This window comes from Drosophila tropicalis, unplaced genomic scaffold (assembly GCF_018151085.1).
Source record: "Drosophila tropicalis isolate 14030-0801.00 unplaced genomic scaffold, ASM1815108v1 contig_859, whole genome shotgun sequence".
In the NCBI taxonomy this organism is placed as follows: domain Eukaryota; kingdom Metazoa; phylum Arthropoda; class Insecta; order Diptera; family Drosophilidae; genus Drosophila; species Drosophila tropicalis.
Window position 1 is genome coordinate 5,306,365 of NW_027173353.1, and position 27,625 is coordinate 5,333,989.

A 27,625-nucleotide genomic window follows, 5' to 3' on the forward strand; every position below is an offset into this window, starting at 1 on the left:
CAATAACGTTAGTTTTGATCCATCTTATTTGCTGCAGGAAACATTAAAAAATGTAACAGATAAGCATAGGCTATCACAGATAATTTTATTTTTCTCGATTTGCTTTCAAGATCTGGACAAAAATGTTAATTTAGTCATCACTTTCTTCTCCTTCCAATTCAATACAATTCGAATCATAAGAGTCTTCATCAGTGACTTCAGAATCGTCTTCCTTTTCTAGGCTTTCGGTTGAACCACTATACGTGGGTGCTTATCTTTAAGCCGTTCCAGCACTCGATTGCATTTTGGCAAATTATAATTAATAAATCTAACAAATTATTTGACTTTAAGCTCAATTACTTTAAGTTGATCTTCCGATGCGTTGTCTTGGCGACTGTTGCTGCTCCGCACTTTTAGCAGAATGGAGTTGCAGAACTCGTGCAACATGTCGATTATTTCGTAAAGGGGCAAAAATGAGCAAGAAGTCTTTTCAATATTGGATTTAGCGAAGACATTTTAAATACCTTTCTCGACTCTAAAGTTACAATTCACGAAACGCAGAAATAAGTTTTAGTTTTGATTTAGAAATTCACATAGCAACACATTGGGCACTAAATCACAATGACCACAAAACCCATGTAAATACCTTATTTGACATACCTTCTTGAATGTTTTCCATAATTAAACTTTGTCACAATTGCAAAATGTAAAGTTTAATGAACGCTGAAAATCGAAGAAGCTTTCGTGCCTTTTTTCAATAACTAAGTGCAAACCTGAAGCAGCTGACTTTGGCAAAGCGTAAGTCATTAAGGGCACTCTAATTATCCTGTTTGGAATATTTTAATTAATGCCAAAATATTGGTGTTTTTAACCACAGTGCAATGTTCATCTATCAAAATCCGTTAAATTTTCCAGGATTTCATAAATTTCTTCCTTGTTACGATCTTTGATGGCCGATTCCAAACCTTTCAAATCTCTTGTTAATAACAAAATCAAGTGAGTGTTTTTTTTTTCAACAAATTCTTTATATTTGCTTGGATTTTTTATGATTTTTTTAGATTTTTTTTTAAATTTTTTCATTTTTTTTTTTTATAAAACTTTGTTTTAAGTTGTTCTTTGTTTTTCTTGTTTTTTTCTTTTTCTTGTTTTGTATATAAATAATAATACTTATGGCTAATAATATTTATAGTAAACGTTTTTCGACTTTGCTTTAATTTTGTAGTTGTTGTTCTTGTTGTTGTTGTTATGCCAAACACTTTTTTTAATGTAATTTGTTTAGTTTTTGCTTTTGTTTGTATTCTGCATTAATTGATCTGTCTAAATTGTTGTTGGGGTTGATCGAAAAACACTGCAACAATTGCAACTAACAAAGCTAAAGTTATATATATATATTTATATATAATTCTATTTTTGTTTTTAATTTTTCAACTTATTGACTAAGAGTTCATGTATCTTGTTTTATTTTTCTGTCTGTTTTTTTATTATTACAATATTTACACTTAAAAAATTTGCTAATAGTTTACGATTTTCATTACGTGTTTAATGCTTCTTTTTCTACTACATTTCTTGTCTTGTCGTTAATATTTTAGACGACAAAAATTGCAATTGGTTTTTGTTTGTTTTGTTTTTGTATTTGGGGCGATGATTTTGTTTTTTTTTTTTTTTTAGTGGATATTGCTTGAATCGAATATACATACATATATGTATGTATATGTATGGATATATCCATATTCTGGGATGATTTTTCATGCACACATTTACGTTCACAACCTGAGCATAATTCGAAATTATGTTTCAATCTCCTCCACATTTTTTTTTATTTTGTTTGTTTCTCTCATTTTGAATACTGCTTGGAATTGTTCTTAATAGTTTTTTCGTTTTTTTTTTTGTGTTTAGATTTTTAAGACTTTTTTGGTAATCAGTTTTTGTAGGGGCGTCGCGACCAGCGCTTCGCTTTTGTTGTTGTTGTCGTTGTTGTTGTTGTTGCCTACTAAAACTGATACTAACTGCCAACCATAATGTGAGCGGGTTGCTCTAGCTCATTGGCTGTGGCCACAGGACCACTGAGACTGCTCTTGAAGAGCTCATCGGCTGAGCTAAGTTTGCAGCTGGGCACCAACTCGGTGAACTCGGAACCCAAACCGAATTCCATGTCGAGGAAACCATATTCCCAGGTATTGGCACCGGCCGTCACATTCGAGCTGATGCTGCTCACATAGGAGGAGGTTAGTGAAGTGGATGAAATGGTGGAGAGGGTGGTAAAGGTGGCTGTGGTTGAGCTGCCGCCGCAACTCTGACTCGCTGAGCTCGAACTGTTGCAGTTGGAGGTGGCCTGAACTGTGGTGAAACTACCGCTAAAGGCCAAAGTTGAACTCGTTGTGTTCCCCAGCGATGGGGAGGACGACGCTAAGCAGGAGTTTGAATTCACCGCCGAGGCAGATGATGGCGAGGACGAAGACACTATGGTCACAGGCACAGCTGTGGGCGTAGAGGCGGCAGGTAGAATGTGGAAAAGATCATTGTTGTTCAATGGATCCAGAGCCGATTGTGAGCTAAGACTTAGAACTGAACTCCAATTGATTGAGCGTGTGGAATCATCATCCGCATAGCCCGAATCGCTGGTGGCATCGCTATGACTGCTCGATGTCGACGATGACGACGACGATGATGACAATGCGGATGGAGATGACGATGATGATGCTGAGGTTGCTGACGATGCTGATAAGGAGGCTGCGCAGGATGTGGAGGAGGCGGACGATGATATAATATTATTGCTAACTGCCACTGGAGTTCCTGAGGAACTGCTGCTGGAACTGCTATTCGCAGTGACTGAAACGGAGGCATTGCTGACTATGACTGGACTTGCGGCTGCTACTGCTGCTGCTGTGGGTGAAGCTGCTGCTGCTGCTGCTGTTGGTGGTGTTGTTGTTGCTGGGCAGGTGGGAAATGGCGTGGCTCTACCCGATTGTGACTCCCGAAATGGATAATGATCATACGGATGCAATGCCGGACCAGGAGATCCATCACAACTGCTCGGCGTTAGGGGAAAACCAGCTCCTCCTATTCCAACTGCCACTCCAACTCCGCCGACTGCTCCTCCTGCACCTCCTCGATAGCCAGTTGTCACCTCCAAGCGTTCATGATAGTGTTGTTGCTGCTGTTGTGGCTGCTGTTGCTGCTGCTGGCTGGGAAAACCATTTGCCACCTGCTGATAGTGCTCCATATTGGCCAATCTCGCACAGTTTAAGACTGGAACATACTCTTGCTGCTGCTGTTGGGGATGTTGCTGCTGCTGATAGGCTGGATGATATTGCTGGGCCGCTTGTGCAGCAGCTGCAGCTGCCGCCGCCGCTTGATGGGCTTGATGCAGCTCCTTGGCTTCGACTTCAATTTCACGATCAATGCGTTTCAGGGTATTGCAAATGAGAACCGATCTATAGAGCGATTGCTCAGAAACCTGACGAAAGCGGGATAACTTGAACATGGAGAGATTTCGGATTTTCAAGCGTGTGTCCTTGTAGCAGGATCGATTCGCATTGCACCAGCCACTGCCGCCGCGGCCGTCACAGCAGCGTTTCAGGGCATGGAAAGGAGAGGGCGGCGCTGGCACACTAGCCGCCGGACTGGCAGCTGTGGGCGTGGCAGTTGCTAGCGGTGAGGTGGCTGATGACGAGGCACTGCCCAGATCCAAATAAGATTTGCCATTCTCTGCACAGCGTATCGTCTGTTGACCTGGTGGTGGTGGTGGATTGTAGGTAGTATTGGATGCCTCATAGAATTGCGTTGGTGTTGTGGCTCCACCTGCTGCACCGGGCGCTCCTCCTCCGTTGGCCGTTGTCCATTGTGGGCCATTGAAAACCCTTGGAGCCATATGCTGCGGACTGCCAGTTCTCGAGCAATTCTGCTGGGGAAACGGTTCCGAATAGTAGTTGGGGCGACTGCCATAGCCGGGATTATAGCTGCGTTGTTGTTGCGCGGCAGCTGCTGCTGCTGCCTGCTGGGCTGCCTGATGTTGTTGCTGCTGCTGTTGTTGTTGCTGCTGCTGTTGTTGTTGCTGCTGCTGCTGTTGTTGCTGCTGCTGCTGCTGATTAAAGGGATGATATCGCATGGGGCAATACGTGGGTATAATGCTCTCCTCTTCCTCATAGTCATCCTCGAAGTCATCGTCATCGTCGTCCAATTCATCGGCACTGAGCAAAGTGGTGGCCAGTGTCGAACGAGTGGCTATACTGCCCCAAGGATCACTGGGCACGGCCACCGCTTGCAGCTTGGAAATGCAATCGACCGGCTCAACGGTGGCAGCAATTGCCGCTGCCGTGGTGCCATTGGCATTGACTGCTGCTCCTGCGCCGACAATAGTCGATCCGTTGGCTGTCGTCGACGACCATGGCTCTGGGCAGGGCACAGCGGCAACTACCTCCAGTTTGGCTATACTGTCCTCGGGTATGGTGGCACTCGCTGTTGGCGGCAATGGAACTTCCGCTTGACTTTTGGTAGTCGTAGTTGTTGCTGTTGTTTGGGTTTGCGTTTGCGTTTGGGTTGTTGTTGCTGCTGCTGTAGGATTGGTTGCTGTTGCTGCTGTTGTAGTAACTTCATCACCATTGCTAATACTTTGCTCTGACTTGACCACTGAAGTCACCACAGTAATATTATTATTATTGGACTCCATTTTCTGTTGCTCCTCTTCCTCTGCTTCAAGGGATTCCAGGTAGTTGTTGTTGTTGAGCGCCCATTTGTTGGCCTTCATGGGCGGTGGCTTACAATTGCCCGTATAGGTGGTATTGGCATCTTTGCTATCAAAGGTCAACTCATGCTTCCGCTTGGTGGCGGCTGTTGCTTGAAGACCCATGGCTGAATTCACCTGCAACGCACAAAATGGAAAGTGAAAATTCTGGTTAGAAAAGATTGGCGCCAAAAAAACGAGAAATGAAAAACAAAAACAAGAACATTCCACTGTCTCCTTTCCGCCAACCCCCTAGTCAACGATATTTCCACAAAGGGCAGCACAAAAAATAAAACTTTTCAAGAAAATTGAAGTCAGAACAAGCAACCCACCCACCCATACATACCATCCACCCACCCATCCACCACCCATCAGTTTTACCCATTCAATCTACAGCCGCATCTCATGAAAATGAAAATGCCAGCCACCCTCGCCACCATGGCATTGCTCATCATCATCATGCCTTCTACTGCTGCTGCTGCTGCTCGAAATCTTCTTAAAATAAAACACACTGCGACTACGACGACTGAATCTACTAAGAGAGCGTGGGACTGGGTACTGGGTACTGCTGACTGACTGCCTGGCTGCCTGCCGTTGCCTTCTTCATGTTGTTCGCTTCGCGTTCCTCACTTCCGCCATTTGATGGGAAATTTTCTTTTCTTTTCTTTGCTTTGCCTTTGCTGTTAGTTTTCTTATTTTTGTTTTTTCGAAAACTATTTTTGGCGTTTCGTTTTTCGAATTTGTTCATCTTTTAATCGAAGAAAACATCATGGAATTATCATGGAACAACAATGGAGAATTTCTCGAAAATCAAATATAAAATCGTATGATTCTTGAGAGAATTTCATTTATCTTGATCAAAACTAAAAATTCCAAACGGATTTTCCAATCAATTTGCTCAATTTGGATTTTCTTTAACATAATTTGCAGTTCAAGTAATATCGATCTCAACATCGATCTTAATCCCCATCGGTCTCTTTCCCTCTCATAGCTTGGCAGTGTTGCCACCCTCAATTTACATTCATATCCGAAAAAAAAACAAAACCAATATAAAACCTCTTAGTTCTATACAGAGTTTTCGAGTTTTTCCAACATCTGTGAGTTGTGTTCCGTTGTGCTGTGAGCTAAGTTGGTTCGGGTTGTTGTTGCTGTTGGTCTTTGTCTCATAAGGGTTGCCATATGCTAGCATATTTCTGGCCCCGGCTGCAGTTTCCATTTAGCAAAGCAAAAAGGGGGAACCGGAGTCAGAGCCAGGAGCGCATCATCGTGGTTGCCCGTTCGTTCGTTTGTTCATTTTGGGGTGAGTTTTCGTTTTCAGTTCTTTTTTGTTATCGTCATCGAGGTCGTCGCGTCGCCGTTGCCGTTGTCGTCGCTGAGTCGCATGTGTTTCGCATTTTTCTTTTTCCCTGCACTCAACTCTCTGTTCCCATTCCCTGTTTATGTCGGCATCGTCAGCATGTTTGCCTGCCTGCCTGCCTGCCTGCCAGCCAGCCTGACTGTCTGAACGTTCACCCGTCTGCCTTTTTCCTTTTGCTGGCACATTTCATCCCTCGTTTTACTCTGCAGCTGGTATATTTGGTATATTTTTGGGTTGTCGTCGTTGTCCGACTACAAACTGCATATGCATAGGGGCTGGAGTCGAGAGTCTAGACATGCCTCATCTTTCGCCTGAATATCTCTTAAAGCTGTTTGCTTTCTTTTGTCTCTGTTGCTGTCTCTGACTCTGTATATAGTACGTATACTCTGCGCGGCCCTGCCGAGACTCTGAGTCATGTTCGTTGTTCGCGTTGTGTGCGCTTATCATCATCAATTCACGGTATTGCCGAGTTGAGTTGAGTTGATTTGATTATTGCTCACGCGGCGTATGTGTAATGGTTTTCCAAGCACATTGCGCATACGCCACTTTAAGGTGGAAAAAGCTAAAACTGCATGAAAACAACAAAAGCTTTCACGAAACAAAACCAAAAAGACAACGTTCAAAGCTTTAAACGGATATTAAGTGAAGATTTTTGAAAAATTAAAAATCCAAAACTTTCTACGCTAATTTTTTTCATTATGTATTTTTGAGGTGCGAGTTTGCCATCATTATAAGCAACAAAACCAACAACAACATCGGCAAGAGTAAACGTTAAGAGCTCGGTCCCGAAAGTTGAGAGATGATGATTTTGTTGTTGTTATTGTTGCTGTGGCTGCTTTTTATATTGTTGAGCCGCGATTGCGACGCGACTCTGACTCTGGGGCTCTGGAAGTTAAACATTTTTATTGCCACACCAACCAACCAACAGCAGCAGCAGCAGCAGCAATAGCAACGAAAAGCCAGTCTCCAGCCACCGTCGTCTCTGGCTCTGGTCGGTCCAAGTCCAAGTTAGACGGAGACGGAGCCGGAGCCCGTCAAGCGTTCGTTGTTTTTACGCTTCGCCAGCAACTCGTTTCAGTACTGGCACTGGCACTGGCTCCAAATTGACGGCTCGAGTCTAAAGCTCGCACGCAGCCAGCCACAGTTGCAGTTGCTGGTTGCTGGCTGGCTGCATCGTTGTTGTCGTTGTCGTTGTCGTCGTCGTCGCTACCTTCAAATTCCACAATATTCAAGTTTCAGGTTATGAGCCAACCCAAGCTAACGAACAAAACGACCGAACAGTCAACCAGCCAACCAACCAACCAACCAACCTGAGAGCCAGTCATCGTCAACAACAACAACGACACAAAATGTTTGCCCGAAAGCCAAAGCCAAGAGCCAGAGCCAGAGCCCAAGCAACAGCAGTTTGAACGTTTCGATGTCCGCTTTTTAGCACTGGCACAGTGGTCAAAAATGCCATGAAAAACTTTTCAAATTAATATTTAGAAGAGTTGGAAAATTAAGTATATAAGAATCCTGGAATTGTTTGATATATTTTTATTTATACAAAGTTTCAACAAATGAATTTAATTACATTATTTGGAAATACAAATTCGAAAAACTCTGTAAATTTTCCAACCATTATTACGCATATTTGACTCACTGTAACCCATTTGGCTTAGACCGCTGAAAAGTCGACTTCAGCATTAAAGTCGGTCGGTCGCTTGCCTTTGCGCCTGGCTATGTCTCTGGCTCTTTGGGTCTGGGGTCTCAGTCTGAGTCTCTGGCCGGAGCCACTTTGAATTCTTCAGCTGAAACAACGCAGCGATAGCAACAAAAAGAAGGAAAAAAAAAATAATGAAAAAAAAAAACCAACCTAAAACCAAGTTTCAGCTTTCGAGAGCTGACTGAAGCTACGGCTATAAGCCGTCTTCGTAGTCGTTCGCCGATCTCACACAAGCAATTTAAATATACGAAGCCAAAGCCAAAGAGGAAGAAGAAACTTTATAAAAGACATAAGATGGAGACGGGGGAGTGGGAGGAGAAGAAGCAGAAGAAACATAATAAAAAAAAAACCAGCTTTGAGTTTTAGAGACCGAGACCGCGGAGTTCAACGAAGACAACGTCCACGACGACGGCAACTTCGACTACGACGAGCTCATCATAATAAAAATGAATTGAATTGAAGATGGGGGGAATGGAGAGACTATGACGGGTATGTGTGTGTGTGTGTGTGTGTGTGTAGATGGGCGAGGGCGTAGTGCTGCACTATAGAGCTAGAGCTAGAGCTAAATAGCTGAAGCTAGAGCCAAACTCAGAGATGTAGATGCGAGATGATGAAGCTTGATATGGGGCGATAGTTCCCATGCTGGTTGTTGTACCCATGGGTGAAAATTTCGGACACCCACAAGAGCAGCAACAACAATGGTTAAGAGAACTAACTGCTATTTGCTTTTATATCTAGCGGTACAGGCTTCTGATGTTTTTGATGATGGGAATGGAAAGGAAGGCGTCGGTTTCAGCTAGCCAGCTAGCCCAAATACTGAAATACGTAAACGTTGTGGCAAGGTTAGCGTTAACTTGGCTTATTGCGGGGGGTAGTTTAGGTGCATATGCGCGCATATATTTTTTTTTGGTTTTTTGGCTCTTCCACTTCGACCATTTTATGTTGCCGCACGACGAGAAGTTCGCCACACGACTGACAAAAAAGAATAAAATATATATACATAAATACATAAAAGCCCGAGGAGTCCGAAAGGCCGTCGATTGGCAACAGCAGCAGCAGCAGGAAGCGGCCTGCTACGACAACGACGACAAAATCAGCTGTTTTTGGCGAATTAGAGCAATTTTCAATGCGCGCCGCTTTTTGCCGTTTTTTTTTTGTGTCCATGTCGAAGATTTATAAGCAACACCAGCCCCACGACAATCGAAGCAGAGGCAGAGGCAGACACACACACACACACGGAGGGGAGTTGGCGCAATTGGTGACATTGAAAATTTGCAAGTAGTATATGTAGTAGAAGGAGATGGAGGAGTAGGAAGGAGGTCGCTTGGATAAACACACTCATGTGCTTGGTTTGGTATGTCATTTGGCTTTTATTTTTTTGGTCAATGAACGGAAATTGAAATCAGCTGTGAGAGTCTGTGGCAGGCAAGGACATGTATGCATACCACAATTTTGTTTTCCTTTTTTGTGAGTAGTAATATGAGCTCGAGAGTTCAATAAATCCCCTTGCACACACACATTCCCTTTTTGTCCTAAGCCGCTAACAGAGACAGAAATATAGAAATAGAGAGGACAAAACTACCTACGCCGGGTAGTAATCCTCTGCCAACGAAAAAAAGGGCGAAAGGATGCATTAGCTACGCTGTAACGATCTTTTGGCTAGACTCTTGAGTGGTGTGCATGCAGGTAGAAAGCGAGTGAGCCGATCCATCAAACTCTTGGAAACTAACGATCCAACAATTAATGCATCATTCAGTGTGACAAAGGTGAATTCAGAATCAACCTGTAGTTCGTTTGCGAATAGGAATATGAATATCCTAGAGATACATTATTTGAATTTCTAACTGTCAAGCCCGCTGATGATTACCCGGAACCATTGTGATTCCCTCTTTACATAGCAAATGAGAACTCAGTGTGTGTCTGAGCTGAGTGAATGAGTTAGTTACTGATAACTACTGAAACGACGATGATCATCATAAATCCCACACCGCAAGGCATGCAAATTTGCAAAGTGTAGCTGCTGCTGCTGCTTCTTCTGCTTTAGCTTATCACGAGCAACTACTGATAAGACATGCGAATACATGGTTATATAGCCAGACTCTCTATGGCCAGGGCTACCAACGACAAAGTGCAAAAAACAAAAGCAATGCAAAATAATAATAATAATAACAACAATTGCCGTTAACAATTGTCGCTACGAACGCCACTGCGCAAATTGCACGTCGCGCAGTGTACGTACGTACGTATAAAACGACCGCCAGCTATCAAGGCGTACGTTCACCAAGCAAGCCGCTTGGTAAACACAAAATTACAACAACAAAAAACTCTGAAAAATACTGTATGGAAAAAATGTCTGTATATATATACACATACACACACATATATATACATACATATATGTATGTGCACGGCCCCAACAACCAAAAGCAACAGCAACGACGACGACGACGACGACAACGCTCCACTCCACACACAACACAATTTCCACATCCACACACAGAGCGCCAATGTTGCTGACTCGAATGGGGAGAATATGCCATATAAAACCCAAAAGAGCCGAAGCGAATACACGAAGTACAGTCGCACAGTTAAAAATAAAGTGTGGGCCATGGCGGAGAGTGCGAGCAGAGCAGCAGAGGGAAAGGAAGGCAATGGCGGAGGGTAAAACAACAAAGCAAAGGCAGGCAAGCAGCAACGTTGCTGCTGGTAAATAATGATGATGGAAAAGCAGCAACAGCAACAACAACACTGCTGCTCTGTCTTTGTGTGTATCTCTCTCACTGTGTGTGTGTATCTGTGTGTGCACAGTAAAATTTCATGTATTAAAATCGTTTCGTACGTTCGTTGTTCATTCGGGTTGTCCGTATATTCGACGCTATATACCCAGGGTAAGAGTTGCTGCTGCTGCTGTTGTTGTTGCTGCTGTTGCCGTTGATAGCGAGGGACGTAATATCGCAACGTTTGCCGTTCGAAAAAAACGTACACTGCAACAAAATATCAGTCACTAGATACATTTGATTTTCAAAATTCATTTAAAATCGATCGTCTCTAATGGGTTAAAGAAAGTAAATTTCAGATGTACTCAGATACTTTGAAAAGACAAAGATCGAAATATATATCTTGGAAAGTATCGCCTGAGATATTTTCTCTAAGTGCACAGCGGAGCGAACGTATAGTTCGTTCGTTCCGAGACTTGAGTTTAATTTTGTAGTAGGTAGCAGAAAAAAAAGAGCCAACAACAACGTCGACGGCAACGGCAACGACGACGACAACAACAACGAAAAATAAATGATGGCGGGCAACAACGGCGACGGCAAAACTGACTTGGCAGTGTTGCGTTCCGATTTTTGTTTAAAAACAATTTTTTTCTTTCTTTCTTTATTTTTTTCACCGTTTGCTCTTGTTGTTGTTGATGTTGGTGTTGCTCTGTTGTGCGTTTCGTTTCTTTTTTTCGAAAACACTTTAAAAGCAGCAGAAGAAGAAGAAGAATACCAGAGTAGAGTAGCAGTAGCTGGAGAAGAAGAACGGTGACCGTTTTCTACAGCGTTTCGCTTAGAATGGCAAAAATTGGTTGGTTGGTGGTTGGTTAGATGGCTCAGATGGGGAAGGTGGATAGCTCCTGCTGTTTCTTGTTGTTTTTTTTTTCGTTTTTGGGGGTATTTTTAAATGTGGCAAGGAAAGGGGAGAGATTTGGGTGTATGTCCACCCCGTTTTTAGTAGTGGCGCCGCCAGTGGTGAGGTTGAAATTGAAATTGCCGTATGACTTGCTCATGGTCGATTTAACGAAGGTTGCCCCTCTTATAGATGCCGATGTTGTTGCTGTTATGGTGGGATATACAGATACTACATCGCATTGTTGTTGTTGCTGCTGCTGCTGCAGTTCGTGCCTTTGTGTGATTGCGCGCGTAAATTGACAGATTTGGAATTAGCGTGAATCAGAAGGCAATAGATCAAGGCCTGCCATATGCGAGAAGATTTCAATATGCATTTTCCAACACTATTACTGTCATTCACTTAAGCAGTTTAAGCAGTTAATGTTATTGAATTCTATTTAAGCAAACAAAATATTTCAACATATTCGATATCAATTTGAAGTTGTAAATAAATTAAATAATTTCGTCAATATTTTGCCATTATCCTTAAAAAATGATGTTGATCTAAACATTAGACTATCTGCGCGATACTCTCTCTTTCGGTAGTTTAGACATTTCTTTAACGGTACTTTCTGTATGACAAGCAACGCTTTAACCATAGCCCGCCCACCAAAGCAGTGCGCCCAGCCATGACTTCCCCTTCGGGCTGCTCTTGCGTTTGCCCATCTCACCCCATCGACACAGAGTGGGAGAGATACAACCTACAAGCGACCGACAACCCCACTCCATTTCCATTCTCCTTCCCTTTGCCCCCAACACCCTCCCTGTCATCCCGAACTCTGTTTATAAAATAACCTTATTTCGCATACAGTGCTATGGCGTTAGGTCCACCACCCACCACTGGTGGGTAGATATTCCCCGCCTCCCTCTCACAAAACTCACTCAACTCGATTCACTGCTTCTCTTTCTCGCTCGTACTTTATGCCTGACATTATTATAATATTATATTTGTTATAATAATGGGTTGGCACCACCCACCACCCACCACCACAACCACCCACCCAACACCTCGTTGTATATGGCGACCCTGCGCACTAGAGTCGAGTCGTACCGGCTTTTATAGGAAGGATTTCGGTGGTGGATTCTCTATATATTCTCTCTGCGTGTGTATGCGTATGTGTGTGTGTGTGTGTGTGTTCGTATGTCTTTGTGTATGTGTGTGGGTGTGGTGAAATATGCCATGACGTATAAAAAGCTAAAAACGTTGGCAAATATAATGAAATTGGGCGAAATGTTCACTCTGGCCCACCCTCCTGTGTTTCAGCTCCTTTTCCTACTCCTGCTGCTACTTCTATCCTGCTATCCTATGCTGGCTTTGGGCCTGACATAATAAAGCCTACCAAGCCGACAACGAACAGGACGAAACTGGGGCTGGGAGTGGGAGTGAAAATGGGAATGGGACTTGGACTGGGATATGGATGTATAGCGGGTTGTGGTGTAGTACGGTATGGAGCAGAGCAAAGCAAAAGCGTAGCGAAGTTGGTGGTGGTGGTGGTTGTATGAAAACCACTTTTCGAATTGCACGTAGTACGTGGGCAGAGACGACGTCGTCCTCGTCGTCGTTGTCGACGTTGTCCTCGTTGATTGTCAAGCCCTGGCGCAGGGAAATGAATAAAGAAGGGACGAAGGGCCAAAAGGGAAACACGCGGGGTCGTCGTTTGTGGGTGTGGGTGTTCAGTATTCTCTGTGAGTGTATGTGTGTGTGTGTTAGCCTTGCTCGTTACTATGATAACTTTAATTTGGCTTAATGGAAATTTTTGCCAAACGTTCAGCATGCTTTCTATCCTTACCAGTCAGACGATGCTGGTGCTGGTGCTGCTTGCTGCCTTCTGACTGACCATGGTCCGCGTGCTAAGTAGGTGACGCAACCGCAAATTTGCGGCAAAAGGCGTTTTAATAATTGTAATGGTATAAGTGCATGTCTGTGTGAGTGTGTGTGTGTGTGTGGCGTTGCATCCATGGCGCGTCACGTCATCGTCGTCATCATCATCATCATCATTATGATCATCATCTTCATTGTTGTTGCTGTTGTAGTCATCGCACCATTTACGTCGAGGTAATTCCCCTGTAGGTAGTGCAAACAAGTGCAAGTGATGCGCATTCATTGATAAGATTTTGTGCAACAACCAACGTATGTCCGTTCAGATGCAGTGGCTCTTCTCCCCCTTCTCTCTCTCTCGGTCTCTTTCTCATCCAGTATCCCTCTGTCTTCGTGTGTGTGCGCTTTGGGCATACATTAACTTGCCGCTAGTTGCTGCAGTTGCAGTTGCACATCGCGTCATCGTCATCGTAGTTGTTGTTGTTGTAGTCGTAGTAAATCCCCATATAAGCATGTGGCACGTTTCGAGTTTGTAAATCTCACAACTAACAAGTCAATCGGTCAACATTGAAGCAAGAGGAGGAGGCAACTTAAGTTGAGGACAAACTGTCTCTCCAGTTGCTTTTTGGTGTCTTCTGTGTTATGGTCAATGTCTGTTTTAACTTGGCTTAAAGTCAATCAGCTGTGCGAGGATTTTGGCTGGTTTTAACCACACAAAAGAGTGCCCCAATTCCCATTAAGGCCTGTCATAGACAAAATATCTACAAATATTCATTCGTCGTATATATTTTCCATATTGTCATGACATTTGTCGATATGATATTTGATAATAATAGAGGAGAGGAGGTCATTAAACTGTATTTCATTGTGAATTTCTTATCGTTTTTAATATGAGTTAATAAAGTGCTGTAATAGTTAGCCAAACTGACAACTATTAAAAGATTTAGCACAGTTTTTGTTTTCCGGTGTTGTTTTTGTTCTTTTTGCCTGCACCAAGTTCAATCCATTGAAGCTCAGCCAAATCGTGACTTAGGCCAATTACTCATGCGCGAAAAAGTGCCGCGACATGTCTTTTACCTGGACATGGACATGCGGCTTTTGTTTACATTTTTGTCCTACAAAAAGAAAAGGAAAGAACGAAAAACCGGAAAACAGGAGAAGGAGATGGCAAAAAAAAAAAAAAAAAGTAAAAAGAAGCGAAACAAAAGCTTATATTGTTTGGCGCGAGCCAACCCCTTCTTGTGCCTTATCATCATTATTTTAACGTGTTGTGTTTTTTATTTTTTTTGGTGTTTTCCTTGGGTGCACTTGACCGACGACGACGATGACGATGACGACAAAACGACGAGGACGCGGCTCGGCTTTTTGGTAGCAACAAGTTAAGATGCCAAGCAAATTAAAAGGCAACGCAAGCGGCATACAAACAACAATAAAGGATAATGGCATTAATGGAGCAAACCCCACACCAGTCCCTCTACGCCCACTCACACTCACAAAGACGTCGAGGATGTCGTGCCCCCCAAGGCTTTTTATGGCAGGTCCCAGACATATATGTATGTGTTTCTGTGTGTGTGTGAGTATGCGTATCCTGTGTGTGTGCATGCAAATAAAGCAATGCAGCAAACCAAGCCAAGCAACTAACCGACCAATTTCGCGTTCGCCTTCGCCGTTTTCATTCATAAAATCGAAGAGCAAAGAAAATGGCACAGGAGGCTGATGCTACAGCTACTGCTACTGCTGCTGTTTCCTGTTGGCTGCTCCTCCTGTTGGCTGCTACTACCAATAACTCAAAAGGCGCGCGCATTCAGCGCACTTGTGTGTTAATGTATCTGAAAGTGAAATCAAAATCACCCGAGTCGCTCGCTGTGTGTGCTGTGTGTGTGTGCGATGCCCATGCCATGCCATTCCATGCTGGTCAGGCGCCAACTTCAAACTATTTGCCTTGTGGGCCACACTCTTGTGTTGTATAAACGCGAGAGAGACTCAGCTGCTAGCCATCCGTTTTGCTGCCAGCGTCGCTGCTTGCTCAATTAAGTGAATTAAGTCTCGTGCCGGAATTTGCACCAACACCCCGTCATCTCTTTACGCCTCAGTCCGACCCGCCCCAAAACCCGCCACGGTCAACGAAAATCCAAAAAAACCCCAAAGAACGCGAAGAGCCATAAAGAACAATTAAAAAAAAAGCCAGAGCAAGGCAAAAATAATGATAACATGCCACAGAGTGTGTCATATATAGCAGCATTTGATATGCCCTTTCGTTAGAAAAATATGTATACTCTCTAATAAACAAACAAAAACAGAAAATATATTCGAAAGAGCTTTCAGAAACTTTTTGCCAGACATTTATATGAATTGAAAGAAAGATTATAAAGAAACTGAATCATCGAATACAGAGAAATGTTTGGATTAATGTTTTCTTAAACTAGATATAGATAAGATCTGATTAAAAGGATATGCCAAGTTTTACTAAAATTCAATATTTGGCCTAATGTTTTGATGACTTTTTCTATATGAACTCTGAGAAAACTGTCAACGATTTGGCTATATCTACCTGAACTTTGATAAACTCTTAACGAAAAGGACTTGATATTTGCATTGCAAGTTAAAAGGTTTCTTTAAGATACATTTGTATCTTAAAATTTGTAGATGTAACTAAAGATTGCATTGAGAATATTATGCTTTGCGTTAAGTTTGAAGCGCAAGTGAAAGAGAAAACCTAAAGAACAGCAGACGCCAACGTCGATGCCAAACAAAGTTTTGTTTGGATTCGGATTTTATTTCTTTTCTTTTTTGTTGTTGGTCTTTTCGTGGGGATGATGGTCGTTGGGAAAGGAGGGGGGAGGCAACGGCAGCAGCAAAATGGCTAAGTGTTGTATGTAATTAATTAAACAGACAGACCCAAAGTCAGCTGTCTGTGGAGGTGGCTGCGACGTCCAATTGTTGCATTAGACGACGACGACGACGACGGCGACGGCGACAGCGACGATGGCGATGACGACGACGCCAACTGAGCTAAGCCGGCAGCAGCGACGTCAGCGGCTATTTAGCATATTGCAAATGTGTGCCAATAGAGATGATGGAGACCTATTTCTCGTCTCCCTATCTTCTACACTATAACAACAACACCGTCCTTAGCCCCAAATGGGAAGTATTGGTAGGGTAGGAAGGGGGTGCATGGGGGGGGGCAAAAGGAGTCGCCGTCTGGGTGCAAGCACGTGCAACTTTTGCATTGTTTACATGTTATGCTGATTCCTCTCTTTATGCTGTTCATGTTGCATGCACGGCGAGGCAAGAATTGAGGGTGTATATGTATGTATGCATGTCTATTATTATCCTGCTGCTGCATCTACTAACTTGGCTAGCTGCTGCTGTGGCTGTTGCTGCTAGTGCTTTTGGCTTTGGCAGCTGTTCAACATTGTTTACCCATATATACATATATGTGTGCATGCATTTTCGCTCCGTCATTGCCCCAGCTAACCACCCACCCACCCACACACACATACAGAGACACATATGTGGTGGTGTATATGGGGTAACCCACCCACGTATTAACATCTACGCATTCCGCTGTGAAACCACATGTTGAAGCTCAGTCTGAGACTTTACGCGCAATTTCTAAAGAAAGGTGAAAAGACCATACTCTGACTACACACGCCAATAGGGAGTAGGGTGGAGGAGATGGCTAGAAAGAAATGTATGTGAAAGAAATGCCTTATCAGTTGAGAATTGAGTTCAACTTGCCTCAAGTTCAAGTTGCTGCAATGATAAGCTCACTCCAACGAATAAGATGATTTCTGACTAAGGTAAAGAGATATCCTTCGCTTGAGATCGTTTTATAATTGGAAATGTTTAGAAGATTAATAAATACTACAATAACAAAAATGAAGTTCCATTTGGAACAAGGACTACAAGAAACTACCCTGTTTCACTCTATCTGTTTTCTAAGAGCAGGTAGTTTCTGTCCCAACCTGTTTTGGCCAATTGGTCACAAAACCAAAATCTCATCCGATCGATCGTTCATCCCCCTATGATTTATTTCTATCTTGTAGTTTAACTTTGTCTAGTGACTTACCTCTGTGCACATTTTCGGCTGGGCCGTTCACAATGTTTATCCAAAAAATTTAACTAATATAGCGCAAAAAAAATAATAATGATGTTCTATCACACCGAGAAGTTTATCAAGTCGCTGTCAATTCAAATCTCTTGAGAAATCCTTGATTCCTATATGTTTTATGTTGCTTATTTGGCGGAGGGATTCAGCCAGATCCGGAGTTATCCGTATGGCCCACAGTGGCGGTCTCACATTGAATATATGACATATTTTCTTTAATTTGTTGTTTGTTATAAATTATAATTTATATTTCACTTTCAACAATTTTTTACTTTTGTTGTGCACTTTTTTCTTTCCTAAGATATTTGATAACGTTCTTTATTTAGTATTTTTTGAATTACGCGCGCTGATTGTATTGAGATGGCCGTGTTTAACGTTTTTCTATTTGAGAAATTTACGTCAAAAATTTTCGTCGTTTGTCGACACCGAAAAAGAGCGAACGCAGAGCGTCATGAACCTCAATGTGCCATGCTAAAATCACAAATAAACTGGCCAGCGCTCAAGAAGCAAGCAGCAGGCTCTGGCTAAAGCAAAAGCGAACGAAACACAGATACACACATGTACACGAACACACAACACACAAATACACACGAGCGCACATTTAGTAAATGCACCCCTGTATCTGAGCGTTCATATTTACGCGAGAGAGCGAAAGAGATGAACAATATGCCGCCATCTTGCTCACACACATCGAGCACTTATGTAAAAAGCATTGAAATTGAACGAGTTTCTGGGGTAGAGAGAAGGGAAAATGACAGCGGCGGCAACAGAGACGACGACAACGAATACAATACTCTGGCATTGCCAGCTGTACCAGCCAGACCAGAGTTGCCAGTGGGAAAACATTTTCATTGGAAAAAACAGAGGAAAAAAACAACGAAATACAGAAATCGTACAGCGAAACGCTGTATTTTGTGGCTGTTGTGTGTTGTGCAAACGAAACGACCCCGTTTGTAGGAGTGGTGAGTGGTAGGCAGGCGGCATACCAGCTAGTAAGCAGAAGAAGCAGCAGCAGGCGGGTGGGAAATTCAAAATGTTTGCTAGCGTTGCCAGATAAACTGGCAGTCCAAAAGACGTTAAACTTTCATATAGAAATCCATCAAAATTTCGGTAGTTCTCAAAAAGAAAGTGAAGTGCAAAAACTTGCTTATGAAATTCTATCTGGAGATTGCAGTGTAGACAAAATACACGGAGAAAAAATGAAAAAACAAACAGAACGTGCTGAAATTGAGAAGAGTTTCAACACTTTTTTTTATGAAAGTCTATGTGATATCTCTCGCATGGAATTGAAAAACCTCAAAAAGAATTGGGACCAAAAAATAAAAGATTGTTTTAAGAAAATATTAATGAAAAATAAATGAAATTATAAAAACTTATATTCCATTAACAATTTTAGCATAATATTTAAAATGACTTCCCATTCCATTTCATTAATGTATATTATTCAGAACTACGAAAATTCTTCATTTTAGAGTTATAATTCTAGATACCTATTGCTTTCTTTATATAATATATGTGCATATATATATCTCCTTAGCTAGAGTCTTTAAATGGATCAAGGGTTTTTTAAAGCAAGGTTGAGTCATACATATTTTGAATTCTTGGAAAAAATGTCAGACCTAGAGACAGATTTACTTAGCGATTACGCTTACGACTGTAAATATAGCCGTTGAAAAAACATCACATGGGATCATTGTTTTTGGATATAAAGTGAGTGAATTTCAGGAAGGTATCTCATTCCTATTATATACATAGATATCAGATATTATTCAATAGAAATTTGCAAAGGTATGGCAACTCTAGGTGCCATTGGCGGCTAATACTGGCTGGCTGGCTGACTAACAGTCTACACACCAATACACCAACACACACTTGCGCGCATGTGTGTATGTGTCAGTCAGTCTCTTAGGTTGTCAGTTGGGATTTTGTGTAGTGTGCGGCGGGCTGTACCGACTGGTCTGGTCTGGTACTGGCCTGGCCTGGCCTGGGTCGTTTGTGTTCGCAACTGAACGTTCGTTTATATAAAAGGTACATTTCCACATGCGCCGAACCAACACACACATACACACACAGATACACACGCACACACACATGTACAGGGGTGGAATGGGGCTGTGTGTATCTCTGTGTTCAATTCTGTGGTATGTGCGAGCGAAGGCAACAACAAAGCAAACTGAAGCAAAATGACTGAAACGTTCGCTACGAAAACTAAAACTGAACTCGTACTACTCTGACTGTGGCTCTGACTCGGGCTCTGGCTCTGGCTCTAGCTCTAGCTATATGGTCTGCCTTTGTTCAACATTTTGTTTATTTCAGTTTTCAGCGTATAGAGCGCTCCGCTCCATTCCGTTCCGTTCGTATCTGTATCTCAGATGTTGTTTTGGGCTCTATAAGAGTACGAGTACGAGTACGAGCATATCTGCTTCTGCTTGGGCTTTGGGCACGTCGTCGTCATCGTGCCAGGTACTTTTTGGTTGGGTTTTTCGTTGTTGTTTTTCTTCTTTTTTTGTGTTGGAGACCGCTTCGTGTGCGCTCTGTGCTATTTTATGCGACGAACTAACTGACTGACTGTCAAGCAACTTGGCCCGTTGTTGTTGCTACTTTTTGGTAACCATGACGCAGCAACAGCAACATCGCAGTCGTCGGCGTCGCTGTGCGAATTTCGCCTTGAAACATTTTTGTTTCAGAGTGTTTCGCCCCGTTGCTGTGTTTTTGCCGTATTGCCCGTTTCTGTTTTTTTTCTTGTTGGCCAGCTTATCTTGTTGGCCCGAAAAACTTGCATACATATGGCCAAAGAGCAATCGGCCAATCGGAAAATCAAAATGCGCGCCAAATTCTAATTCGCCAAGCGAATGATTTTTGATTGAAGGTCAGCGAGCCAAACGAAGACCAAATGAAGTCACAGCCCGACACAGGCTGTGGACAAACGCTAACTGACTGACTGATTGTTTTTTGAAGTCGTCGTTGGCGCCGGAACTGAACCAATTTCTGCGGTATATTATTTTTGTTTTCTATCTGTTTGGTATCTCTGGCTCTGAATGACTGCGTGCACCAGCAGCAGCAGCAGAAGAGTCGCCTTTGTTGTCATTTTTGTGTCGCCGCGTTGCCGTCGCTCTCACATGATGTCATTATATTTGCCAAGAATACGGGAATGATGAGGCTTGCAATATTTAAGCTCAAACACCCCCTGCAAATTTGCCATGAAAGAAGGACTTGATGGCCATCAATACGTATACGTAATATTTCGATTTGCAAGTCGATTAAAAGTGAAATTGGGTATAAAATAATTGGATGAACCCTTTCTTATGTCTGAGGTATATGACAAATTAAGATATAAGATGGAAGATTAAGATGGGTAAATAAAGATAAAATAGGATAAGAGGTTACCAGTTAATAGTTCCTTAAAAAAATGTAACCCTTTCTAGAAAGTGAACATTACAAATAAAGATTTGACAGAAGTAACGAGAAGAAGGATAGTAAACAGTGTATAAAGATCCTTCCCCTGTGCTCTATGACAATACTTTTTTCACATATGATAATGTCCTGCAGGAAAAAATGAATTAACGTTGTCAATACACCATTTGAGACAGCTTAATGCAAAAGGTTTAAGCACTTATAATGCGAATGTTAATTTTATTTGCAAGATATTTCTTTCTTCTGCTTCTGCTGGGTATCTGAAAGGTCGAGGCCATTTGAAAACTGCTTTTGAAAGTTCTCTGCATATTTAGTTTCGGTTTTTGTTTATGTTTTATTTGTTTTGCAATCGGAGGTTTGTTGTGTTTAGTTCATTTCGTGACAAGGGGCGAGAAGTGCGAGAAAAAGTCAACTTTTCACGTGAGAGTAAAAGCTCTGTTGCGGCTACTAATGCTGCTGCTGCTGTTGCTGCGGCCTGTTCCTGTTACAATGTCGTCGTCGGCTGCGCTGTCAGCGATTTGAATATGTTATGATGTTGATGTTGTTGCATGTTCGTCGCCTCGCCAACTGGTTTTATTTTATTCTCTATTGCGTTTACTTCCGAGTTCAATGCAAGCGGCGTCGGCGTTGTCGTTGCCGTTGCCGTCGTTGTTTGGCGCAACGTTGCGCAACCGCCCACACGCGCTCTTTCCACACACGTACTCTAGACACACACACACACAGACACACATATGTGAAGCTGCGTCGTGCAAATATTTTGCCAACATTCGCTACATTCGCACACACTCTCAAATGTATGTACATATGTTAGGATTTTGGGAAAACGCACCCGCACCCATTTTAGAGGCAAGCCGCCCCCTTCCGCCTCATCTAAAGAACCACGAGCCCATGTTTCATGTCCCATTCCCATTATCATAGAGTTCTCATAGCTAGACTGGCCGCTTTTGCCGGCACTCTCAAATAGCACACATGTTGCTTCGTTTTTAGATTTAGAAGAGCTTTGACTCGGTGTGTGTGTGTGTGTATGAGAGTGTGTAATTTTTTGTAAAAATATGCGGACATTGGACCGTGCGAGGAGTTGCAATGTGCTCGAGGATCGTGTTGCACTAAAACAGGTGGCCAAGCAATGTTGGTCGGTTATAGAAGCAATGGAATAGAAGAACTGGCCATGATTCATTATGATGATTACATACAGGTTGAGCAGTTAAGCAGAATAGCTTTTGTCCATGGGAACAGATGACCGGGCTTACAATGGGAGTAGACAAAAAACTCAACATAATAATAATAGACAAACAGGGGAAGAACATTTGAAGTCATGGACTCTTTTTTTTTTTTGGTAACATTCTAAAAACAATCACAATTGTTGGTGACTCTTTGAAAATACCGCATAATATTTATGTATATAAAATAATATAATCTATTTAAGGCATTCCCTAGATAAATTTCACACTAAATTGCATGGAATTGAATAATAATTAAATGGTTTTGATACACCGAAGAAGAAGACAAATTTCTATACTGAATTCATTCCCTACAAGTGCCGATCAGAGTACACACTTTATACATACATACATAAGTCTACAGATTAAATTTGGTTAAATCAACTTGGCTTTTGATGCTGATTAATAAGAAATACACTTTAAGGGTTTCCATTGATGCCACTCCATGGATGCCCAAAAACAAAAATAAAATTTATAATAAATCTATAAAAACTTCTTCTTTAACTTTATAAACTTTCTTTCAATTGTAGAAGTAAATTCCCAATTCCTAAGTGGGCATTTTCCCACTTTTAGCCATACATATAAACAATATTTGTCATTTTGGTATGACAATTTATGATTAACAAGCGGTTAATATCAAAGTAGGTCTTCTTATCTACAAATGTACATATGTACCTCTGTAAATATATTATTTTCCAAGAATGAAAATGGCAAACATCAGCTAGGTATTCCATGCCAAAATGATAAGCTAATGAATGCGATAATACAGTTAGTGAGCAGCATATTGATTAGACTAGAACATTTTAAAGTCAATTAAAGAAAGCGTTTAGGAAGCGATCTTCAATTAAAATGAAATTTAAATTAAATTATCTATTTTAATATTTAGATTTGACAACAAGTCGATAACTTTGACATGAAAAACCGAACGAATTTCTCACATTCCTTCAATTAAACAATCTGTCAACAGGAGCAGCAACCTGCAACACACTCAAAACAGACAACCACAACATCAACAATTCTGATGACCCTGACCGGCAGTTAAATTGTATCTGCTCATTGTATCTGTATCTCAAGAACGAGTCCAACAGACTGATAAGAACAGGAAGCAGTTCAGTTTCAGTTCAGTGTCTCAGTCACGGGACAACAACTACGGCTAAGAATAATACTCACAATTGTGAATCGAACCCATAGAGAACACGTTCGAGAGAGCGAACCCAATCGATCTTGCCATTCATTTCCGTTTTCTTTTTTATTATTTTTGCCTACAGACAGAGAGAGACACTGAGACTGAGAGATAGAGAGGAAAAGTCGCCCAATCGGAACTGAGTGAGCAAAAAAATATTGCACCTGATTGCCTTGAAAACAAAACAAAATAGCAACAACAACAAACCGAAACTGCGAATCAAAATAAAAACAATGGAGCAAAAATGTTCACCATACAAAATTCAGTGATCAGCAGCAGCGATCTGGATGATCAGCGGCAGCAACAACAACAACAATAAAGAATCGCCGTCTCCTGGCCTGAGCACAGCATGTTCTAAGCTCAGAGTGAACGACGACGACGACAACGACGACGGCCACTTCCTACTCTTCGCCAAATAGTAGTGCTCTCAGCTGACGACGACGACGACAAGTTTTCAAAACTCAATTGCTGTGTGTTGCCTGAAAATTGCAGAGAAATTCCTTTGGCTTAATTAGCCTCTTTCGTTCGGGGCGAAAATATTTTCAAATGAGAAAACGCACCAGCAGGCTGCCGTCAAGAAAGCGGCACAACAGCAACAGCAGCAGCAACGACGACTACGTCGAAGACTACGACGTTGAAGTAGCTTGAAGATGAAAATAGAGAGAGAGAGAGAGACAGGGCATATTGACGGGGGTATGGGGAGATGGAAACGTAAAGCAAAGTAAAGTAAAAAAACAACTCAAAGTCTCAGAGCCTCAGCTCAGCTTGGCTCAGCGCAGAGCACAAATGAAACCAGTTTAGTTCATTTCGTTTCGTTTCGTTCATTAATTCAAAATTTCCATTTGAAACTTTTTTTCTTTTCTTTCTTTATTTTTTTTCTCCTCTTATTTTTGTTGTAGCTGTGTGAGCTCCGGTCCGCTCCGCTCTGGCTACCAACCAACCACCAACCATTCCATTCGAAGTACGACCTCTCCTTTTACCCCACTCTTGCTTTCACCCTCGCTCTGCCTCTGTCTCTGTGTCTTGCCCAACGTCATCGTCATAATCAGAGTTTTAACATTTTATGTACAGTGCGACTGGCAGTGAGGACCGCCTATAAGAGATGGCCCTTGTATTGAACACTATATGTAGAGACATGTTTTGAGGTCTCACTGTATTTACAGCACTACAAACCTCCCCCACCCACTCATACACTCACTCAGAAGTACATACGTTACGTACAACATAGAGAGAAAGAGAGAGAGAGAGATAGACAGAGAGAGCGAGGGCAGAGAGCTCGTTTTCGTTCGTTCGCTTCGTTTCGTTTGCTGTTCTCCCACAATCGCAACGCTTGACTCACACTGCTGTTGCTGCTGCTGCTGCCTCTGTTATATACACATAACCTACAAAAATATATAGCTGGCTATGGTACGGGTACGAAGTATCTTGTAGATACATACAAACGAGTATATATATTTGTACCTATGTATGTATACCAATGCTAGTGTGTGTGTGTATATGCGATACGATGCGCTGGCTGTCAGAGTTGTCGGATGGATGGTATAAGAGTAGGGGGCTGCCAGGCAGACAGGCGGCATAACATCAGCAGTACAAGTGCACAGGGTTACCAGGCATTCCACTAAATTGCCAACGGCATTGAACTCTCATTCAAAAGGGGTTACACACGCAGAACCTTTGCATTACATTAAAAACAATTTCAATGTTCCTAGCTAAATATATAAACCTCAAACTGTAGCCGAGATTTTAGAATTCTAGATTTACATATCATGAATTTAATTTTCATATCTTTAAGTATGATATTGTAGCTTTTGGTCAATTTCTCCTATATATATTATTCTTGTTTCTTTAGTATTCATTTACAAGTACATAAGGATATCCTTTTCCCAATTATTCCATCTTTCACATTCCTTTATTTCTATGGCCACTTGACAACCCTGTTTTTGCTTTAGTAGTATCGGGTTTTATATGTGTGTATGTACATGCGCTGACGCTGTCACGGCCTCTGCCTCGTTTCCTCTATGCCCGCTCTCTCTATCCATCGTCATTGTCGAACCAAACCACTCATACTCTCCTCGTCATCATCCCCTCCCTCCCTCTTCCGCTCTCACACTCTCCCACTCGCTATCCTCCCTCCACACAGCTCATTCTCGGTCGCTTGCCTTGCCTGGCCCGGCCCGTCCTGGCCTGGCCTGGCCCTGCTTGCCTGACTGACTGACGTTCGCCTCGGCGCGTCGTATGTGGGAACAAAATAATACCTATAAAAAAAAATTCTTTTTCCCTCGGTTTTTTTTTGCCCCTGCCTGACTCTAGCTATATGGCTCTGGCTCTGGCTTTGGCTCTGGGTCTGGTACGGCAAAATAACGAAAAAAACAAAAAAAGAGAAAGACTTGTGGGTAGAAAACCAACAAAGTAAGACTATAAAGTACACCAGAGCGAGGGCCACAGCGTTGCTGACGGTGATGGTTATGGTGAGGGCTAGAGCAGCAACGGCAAAGGCGAGGGCGGAGAGGGAACAAAAATTTAAGATACTTTGGCGCTGAAGCGAACCGGGCGCTGGATGCGATGCGAGATCTGTTGGCTCCGGCTCTGGCTGTTAGAAACATGTTGAAATGAAATTGCTGAACGGCGGCGGCAGCAGCAACGAACGTCGAAACGACGCTGGGTTGAGTGTCAGATAGAGGTTGGTTGGGGCAGGGGGTGTTGAGCAAAGGGAATAAAGAGGGGGACCGTGCGTAATGGGCTCTTTGCTGCGGGGGTGGGCAAATGTTTGGCAGCATTTTTGTATTAAAATTTTATGCGATTGTGTGTGTGTGTGTGTGTGTGTGCGAGTCTTTTTTGTAGTCGTCGTCGTCGCATCCGAGGAAACTTTTTCAACATGTTCGGTTTGGTGCCCGCCGCTCCGCTGCTGTTGTGCTAGTTACTCGAAATATCACTAAAAATGTTGCAGGTTCGGCAACGTGAATGTGAATGTGGAACGCGAATGAAGATGACTATTGGAGAACCGAGACAAAGATGGAGACGCAGGCCGAGATGGTCGAAGGGGATTCCAATTCATCGGGTCCCAACCAGCTGTTGGCCTTGTGCTGTTAATGCTGTTGTTGATGTTGATGTTGCTCTGTTCCTCGATGTGTTTTTTTTTTGGTTGCTTCGCATTATTTTTTGGAGACGGTCGACGGATCATCATCATCATCGCTGTCCGGTACTCTCCGTCGACTCTCTGACTACTTTTGCGATTGAGCAAAACTTATCCAAACAACAAACGAGTAATAATAATAATAATAATGACTCCCCGACTCTGACTATGACTCTTGCTCTGACGTTAGCTGTTTTTTGTTTTGTTTTCGTCTTTTTTTTTTTGGCATATCTCGAGGCGATGAGCATAGCCTAACCATTGATAAATGAAATCAGGTGCAGTCCATAGACAAAGAAAATTTGTTTCGCGTATCGCCATCGCCATCGCCATCACCGTCGACATCGACATCGACGGTCGTTGTCTATTGTCTATGGCGCAATTGAGGTTGAACGAATTCTTTGAATGAAATCCTTGAATTTAACACTTTCGAAATTCGCTTGGAACTCAAACACGAGCGATATATAATTTTAGAAAGAAGTTTAGTCATTTTAGCTGCTTGCAAAATTAACTGACATATCAAAGACTTGGCAATTTGATCATCAAATAGAAATTTTAGTTATTTTCATTTGTATCCATTACAAATTAATATATATAGACTTTCTAACCGTTTCATTAGAAAAAGATTTCTTAACATTGTTTACAATTTAAAATAATAAGATAAATGTTAAAATGTATTTTATAAAAGTTGAAAAATTAATATGAAAATCAAATAGATTAAGTAATTTTAGCTCCTAGGGATATTTTTAACAAATTTAGAAATTAAGTATACGAGCCCAAAAAAGTATGCTATAAAAATATGAAACGTAATAATGGTGAAACCAAACTCAGTTTGAAATGAAGATATTACCGTAATAGGCATGCATGGTGTTATTTAAATTTACTAGGCAAATTATTGTTATAGTTTACTACTTTCGAAGTGTCCTTTTCAAGGATCCTAAAATGAACTCAAATCTCTAATGTGAAGATCAAGTGAAAGTTGAGTTAAGAGAAGACTCTAAACTATAGTTTCAATTTGAATAAAAATTCCACATTTATTATACTCCCATTTCCATTGCTATTCAGTACTGTTCGGCAGTTTTATTTCCCTTGACGGATTAGAGTAGAAGAGTTTGAAAGCAAAAGAAAAAGCTGGTTTTTGTGTGTGTGTTTCTGATTTCTCACCCACCCACAGCAGCCATCAAGGCAGCAGCAGCTGCAGCTGCAACTGCTGCAACTTCAAAACTCGCAACCTCCTTCAATTTCATGCGCCGTTCTCAATTCGCATCGTTGTCCATGTCCGCGCCACTCGAAGGAAGAAATGCGATTGCCATTGTCGATTGAGGTTATAA

General features: G+C 42.2%; 1 protein-coding gene across 3 annotated transcripts in view; it reads right to left on the bottom strand.

Annotated features, from left to right (window-relative positions):
* Positions 1 to 1,295: 1,295 nt before the first annotated feature.
* Positions 1,296 to 27,625, bottom strand: part of tara (taranis) — a 63,426-nt gene continuing 37,096 nt past the window's right edge. For 2 of the 3 annotated variants that reach the window (XM_068296910.1, XM_068296908.1), the window contains exon 2: positions 1,296 to 4,840. In XM_068296910.1, the coding sequence (XP_068153011.1) occupies positions 1,982 to 4,840 (2,859 nt within the window). In that variant the 3' untranslated portion in view covers positions 1,296 to 1,981. Of the gene's footprint in view, positions 4,841 to 17,308; positions 17,830 to 27,625 lie in introns of those variants that run through there. The other variant, XM_068296909.1, reaches the window with a different exon arrangement.